Raw genomic sequence first — 6,783 nt, 5'->3', positions numbered from 1 at the left:
GAGGGATATCACCTGTGTGGTGGCTGATAATGAGGAAGACTTTGTCTTAGTCATTGTCGTTATGGGGACGGGTTGAGGTCGTTGATAATGAGTTCACCCAGAGTGTTAGTGCCAGGGAAAAAGAGATATTTTTTTGGCTTTTTTAAATAATACGACGACTGTTTGTAAGCAAATTATGTAGGAACACAAATGTATACTAACTTAAATCACAATGATTTTAGCAATGACCGTTTACTTATTGCTATTTGCGTTATCTTTTAGTTATGAGTTTGAGTTCAATATCTACAATATTTATAAATTTATTTAAAAAGCTCATGTTAAATTTGAATGTTATCTCTTTAAAATATCACAATGACTACATTTTTTGATCAGGATTATATTGTATATATTTTTATTGTGTTTATTATTATTATTATTATTATTATTATTATTATTATTAATTATTATTATTATTATTATTATTATTATTATTATTATTATTATTATTATTATTATTATTATTATTATTATTATTATTATTATTATTATTATTATTATTATTACTTACCTTGGACAGACTCATTGTTTTTAACAATATCATTTGTACTAAAATATACAACTACTATGGAAGTTATTAAAATCAAATCGGTTAATAAATTAAAAAATCGTGATAGGTACTACTATATACTGTATTAAAAAACATTTTAAGATTGTTATCATCGATTTTATTGTCTTTAATTTAATAAATAAAATAAAAACAAGGGGATCGAAAGTGTGTAGAAGATGAAAGCAAGTAACCGACGGGCTCCATGAGATGCATGCCACGTGTTAGTAACAACTTACCAGCTGTCCTTTTTTAAAGAAGAGGTTGGTTATAGGTTGACGGCTAATAAGACGGCGGTAAGCGTGAGATATGATACGACGGTGGGGTTATGTTTCCGTGTGGTGGAATACACGGAGTTTATAGTGTAACCCTGTTAAAGAATATCGGTTAATCTAGTGGTCCCCCACCTTCCCCTTTCAAAAGCATAATTTAAAAGCAACCAAAAGCAAAAATTATATGGGGCCCACTCTACTTTCGTCTGTTAGTATCTGGTTGTAACTATAAAGCTAGCCAAACTACCCTGCTATACTTCACACCCAATCTCTCTTCTATTTCTGATTCTCACCACTTCTCAATTCTTAAATAAGAGCAATGACGAAACAAAAGATTGTCGTTTCGGATGTGAAATCCGGTATCGATATGGCTGGTACAGACCTATTGATACCGAATATGAAAGCAGAGGCACTAAAAAAACCTCCGCTAATGCCGAAAGGATATATTAAAGTATCCAAGAAAACACTTCTTGAAGATCTTGAAATTAACGGCGGTACGAGGATTAACTCGTGGGTCGAAGCAATGAGAGCGTCATCTCCAACCTCTCATCGTAGTCTTTCACAAGATCAAACCACATGGATGGTTAGTATTTAATTTCTTAGATGGAGTATAATATTTTTTTTTTAATTAATTTGATATAATGATAATGAAGTTTATTTATTTATATTTATATGTAATACTCCATATGTTTGTTTTGGGATATAACAGGATAGGCATCCGTCTGCTTTAAATGTCTTTGATGAAATAATAAATGCATCAAAAGGGAAACAAATAGTGATGTTTCTTGATTATGACGGCACACTTTCACCAATCGTGGATGACCCTGATCGCGCTTATATGTCCGATGCGATGCGAGCCACGGTTCGAAAACTAGCTGGATGTTTTCCAACTGCAATTGTGAGTGGAAGATGTAGAGATAAAGTTTATAACTTTGTTAAATTAGCAGAGTTGTATTATGCTGGAAGTCATGGAATGGACATTAGAGGCCCATCTAAAGGCTCAAAGTATAAAAAGGTAACTTTGTTTTCATTCTTAATTGACACATTATGATTGTGATTATTATCATGATTAATAATGGTGGATAAAATTTGAGTTACTTATCTGTTTTTGTTTTTTCTTACTTTTAGAGTCCTCCAAGTGTTCTTTGCCAACCTGCAAGTGAATATCTACCCATGATTGATGAGGTTAGTTTCTTTTCCTTCATTATTTTTTCTTTGGTTTATTTAACATCTTAGTAATGTAATTGTATATAAATATGTGAGATTAAGGAGATATATATATATATATTTATGTGGTTTCAGGTGTATGGGTTACTTATGGAGAAAACAAAATCTACGGCAGGGGCAAAAGTGGAAAACAACAAATTTTGTTTGTCTGTGCATTTTAGATGTGTTGATGAAAAGAAATGGAGTGAATTGGCTGCTAATGTGAGATCAGTACTCAAAGACTACCCAAAGCTTCGGCTATCTCAAGGAAGGAAGGTTAGATTGTCTTTTCACAATATTCTTTCATTTTAGTTTACTCATTGATCACATAAATATAAATATAAATATCACTATAATTTAATTTGGTAAATATTGTAGGTATTAGAGATTCGTCCCACCATTAAATGGGACAAAGGCAAGGCCCTGGAGTTTTTGTTAGAATCACTTGGTACGTATTGTATCTTTGTATTTGAATATTTTTAAAAATAATATATTACACGTGTAAATGACAAGCATGATGTGCACGTGTATGTGTTCAGGTTATGCCAACTGTACAGATGTGTTTCCTATTTACATTGGAGATGATCGGACCGATGAAGATGCCTTCAAGGTTAGTTATATAAGATTTGAACACCAGAAAATATTGTCTACTCCTAAAAGTACATATATATAATTTCATATATTTTGATAGGCTAAAAAGGGAAATGTTTAAGTTGCGTAAATGAACAAGGTTCATGCTATTTTTGAATTTTTTTTTTTTTTCTTTACTCAGATATATATACGATCTAACTAATGAGTTATAGTAGGGAAGCCAAATCAGAACATAAATAATTATATTTGCTCATAATACTACCGATTATAATATTGATATGGCTAAGAGCACACATGTTTTTCCCTAAAAATATATCACTACTAATATTGGGTTTATCGTATAAGTGGTATTAATTAATTTTTGGTGTAAACTTTAGGTACTGAGAGAAAGGGGACAAGGTTTTGGCATTCTTGTGTCTAAAATGCCCAAGGACACAAATGCATCTTATTCCTTGCAGGAACCATCAGAGGCAAGTATTTTAAGACATCTTTTATATAATTTTATAATCATAATGTTAAGTAAAGGTATAGGTATTTGTTTGTTGAGGATGAATACATACTTTTTTTTTAAGTTTATCTTACGTTCCTTTTAAATTTATACACAGGTGATGGACTTTTTACAACGCCTAGTTGATTGGAAGCGAAGTTCGTTTTTAAGACGAAGATTTTGAAGTAGCGAAGTGGTAGTGGATCAAAGTTACTATTGGAAAAGTAAGTATAATGTTATGGTTATTGTGTATGTATATAAGTACCCAAGGATTAATACAAGTATTTATTATATTATAATCTTGTCTAAACAAAGAAGAAGAGACAAGACGGATAAAAAGTTAGGATAGGTTTGGGTTATGGGTTTTTAATTCCTAGTTGTCTTTTGTACATCTTGTAACACCTCTTGTAGTTGTAACAAGGGAAGAAAAAGTTGTATTTTGCAAGGTATCTAATGAATAGGTCTATTTTGTGTTCTATTGATTTTTTACACATGTGATTTGAAAATCCAATGTGTAATTCATATCATGTCTACATGTATACTGGATGTTGTATATATTAACATTGACGTTGTTAATAATATATCTATATCTATAGAAATGTGTTCAAATGACATTCTTATTTATAATTTTGAGTACAACAAATCTTCACCATCCATCCTTAAATAAAAATAATTTAAAGAAAAAGAGATAACTTAAATAACTTAAAGGGTAGGAAAGGTATTTTAGGACTGAGTTATAACTGTCGAATATAATTTAATTAATGTATGAATGTATGATTACTATGTTTCAGATTCCTCGTCTCTCTTTCCATTTGAAACCTTCAAAGCCAAAATTTTATGGACAATGCTAAACGTAGTCCTTAAGGTTAAACTTATCAAATTTAGGTCTAAAATCTCTGATTAATTAATTACAAAGTATAAATATTCCTTTTTTAATATCGACTTTCCTTATATAATTTGGGGAATAATATTATTCATGGCAGGATTGTATTATATAAATGGAATAAAATTAAATTTGATAAACTTAAACGTAGCCCTAAGGGCTACGTTTAACATTTTCCAATAATATACTTCCACTTTTATGCATCATCCTATAAAAAACATATGATCTCTGAAATGCCCCGTTCATATACAGTATAAACGATTCACAATAGTTGATTACATCGCGAGGTATTTGACCTCTATATGATACATTTTACAAACATTGCATTCGTTTTTAGAAGACAAACTTTCATTTCATCGAAAGTTGACAGCATGCATACCATTTCATAATATATCCAACTATAATTGACTTAATAATAATTTTGATGAACTCGACGACTCGAATGCAACGTCTTTTGAAATATGTCATGAATGACTCCAAGTAATATCTTTAAAATGAGCAAATGCATAGCGGAAGATTTCTTTCAAACCTGAGAATAAACATGGTTTCAAGTATCAACCAAAAGGTTGGTGAGTTCATCAGTTTATCATAAACAATCATTTCCATTAAATTAATAGACCACAAGATTTTCATTTCATTTCTCATAAATATCATGCATCTGCATAAAAATCATTCATATGGATTGAACACCTGGTAACCGACCTTAACAGGATGCATATAGAATATCTCCATCATTTCGGGACTCTCATCGGACATGATAAATCGAAGTACTAAAACATCCGTAATTCGGATGAGGCTTGTTGGGCCAAATAAATCTATCTTTAGGATTCACGTCAATTGGTGACAATTATCATAAACACCAATTCTTAGGCTACTAAGCTAAAAAGGGGCACATTCGGTTTGATAATCCAACCATAGAATGTAGTTTCGATTACTTGTGTCTATTTCGTAAAACATTCATAAAAGCTCATGTATTCTCAGTCCCAAAAATATATATTGCAAAAGCATTTAAAAAGGGAGCAAATGAAACTCACTATACTGTATTTCGTAGTAAAAATACATATGACGGCATTGAACAAGTGCAAGGTTGGCCTCGGATTCACGAACCTATATCATTTGTATATATGTATTAAAATATATACTCGTAATCGAACAATTATATATATATATATATATATATATATATATATATATATATATATATATATATATATATATATATTGGTGATTTTTATATCAATATCTTATGTATTTTATTATATTCATTTTGTATATTTTAGATAAATAAAAGTATTAATAATTTTAAATTATGTATATTAAATATATTATGTGTTTGCAAAATAATATTTATAATAATATTAGAATAAGTATAATAATAGTAATAATAATACAATAATGATAATACTAATAATAATAATAATAATTTCAGTTATGATAATACTGATAATCTTTAATGATAGTACTAGTGATAATAATAATAATATAAGTTTTTATAACAATAATAATAATTATGTCATTATTATTAGTAATAACAATAGCTAACAACATAATATCAATAATTAATAATAATACTAGCAATAATAACAATAATAATAATAATAATAATGATAGTAATTAATAATACAAATAATAAAAATATTAGAAAGGCTACCTTGATGTAAGCCCTTAAAAAAATAAACGCCCAGGCCAGGCTCGAACCCGCGACCTCCCGCTCACCCAAATCACCTCTTAACCATTGCACCATTTCTGTTTCTCTGGAAATTATTCGCACCCAATTATATTGATTCTATTCCTGTTATCTTTATTCTTCTTTAAACTCAAACGAACAGGGAACCAAATTAACCTAACAACTAATCTCTTTGATTGATTTAAAACTTGTATTTGAAAACAGAAACGTTCCATATGATTGTTTGAATTAATCAGTAATCGAGAAAAAAAAATCAATATAAAACTGCTACTGCAGTTCGTGGAACAAAAAAATAAATAAATACTGATTTTGAATTTTGGACCGTTTTAGGCTTTGATTACTAAATGAAATAGGTAGTAAATCATTGTTAGAAACTTCTGGGATCATCAATTGATTCAGAAACAACAACAAGAACTCGAATTTCATGAAGAACAAATTGTTTGACTTTTTGAATTTAAACTTTGACTCCAAAATTCGTTATCAATAGAACGAATTGGAACGTGAAATTTTTCAGGTAGTTCAAATGAAAGATTCCTAGCACTTCTGCATTCTTAGATTTGAAGATTAATTCGAATTTGAGCTATTGATTGAAAAGTGACGCAACAGAGGTACTCGAGCTTTTTCTTCATTTTTTTATAAATCGATCAGATAAAAGACTGTAGTAATTATAATTGATAAACATTTGAAGGATGATAGAAGTCGAATGATTTTTCTGTAAAACATGAGTTGATTGGTTTTTGTAGTACTCCTGGTGTCGACCAAGTATCACAGACGAACAAAAAAAAATGATAGATCAGATAGTGATGGCAAAAAAATAACGCGTATGAATCTGCTTTTATATATAATATATTTAATATTAATAATTTAATAAATATATTAATAATACTATTACTCTTAATATTAATAATAATAATTATCATAATAATAATAATGTTAATAATAATGATGGTAATAATTATTAATCATAATAATAATTAGTACTAATGTTAATAATGATTTTAATAATAATAATAATAATAATAATAATAATAATAATAATAATAATAATAATAATAATAATAATAATAATAATAA

At 28.7% G+C, this 6,783-nt stretch overlaps 1 protein-coding gene across 1 annotated transcript; it reads left to right on the top strand.

Moving 5' to 3' along the window:
* The first annotated feature begins 1,129 nt into the window (after positions 1–1,129).
* On the top strand, positions 1,130–3,617 carry LOC139867069 (probable trehalose-phosphate phosphatase J). Its single transcript, XM_071855396.1, has 8 exons — positions 1,130–1,438; positions 1,565–1,870; positions 1,984–2,040; positions 2,158–2,337; positions 2,440–2,509; positions 2,601–2,671; positions 3,030–3,122; positions 3,258–3,617. The coding sequence occupies exons 1-8, from the start codon at positions 1,175–1,177 to the stop codon at positions 3,321–3,323; spliced, it is 1,107 nt and encodes a 368-aa protein (XP_071711497.1). The 5' UTR covers positions 1,130–1,174; the 3' UTR covers positions 3,324–3,617.
* The last annotated feature ends 3,166 nt before the right edge of the window (positions 3,618–6,783 follow it).

The sequence above is a fragment of the Rutidosis leptorrhynchoides genome, chromosome 9 (genome assembly GCF_046630445.1).
Source record: "Rutidosis leptorrhynchoides isolate AG116_Rl617_1_P2 chromosome 9, CSIRO_AGI_Rlap_v1, whole genome shotgun sequence".
Classification (NCBI taxonomy): domain Eukaryota; kingdom Viridiplantae; phylum Streptophyta; class Magnoliopsida; order Asterales; family Asteraceae; genus Rutidosis; species Rutidosis leptorrhynchoides.
Note: the sequence above shows the minus strand (reverse complement) of the source record. Positions and strands in the feature narration are given on the sequence as shown.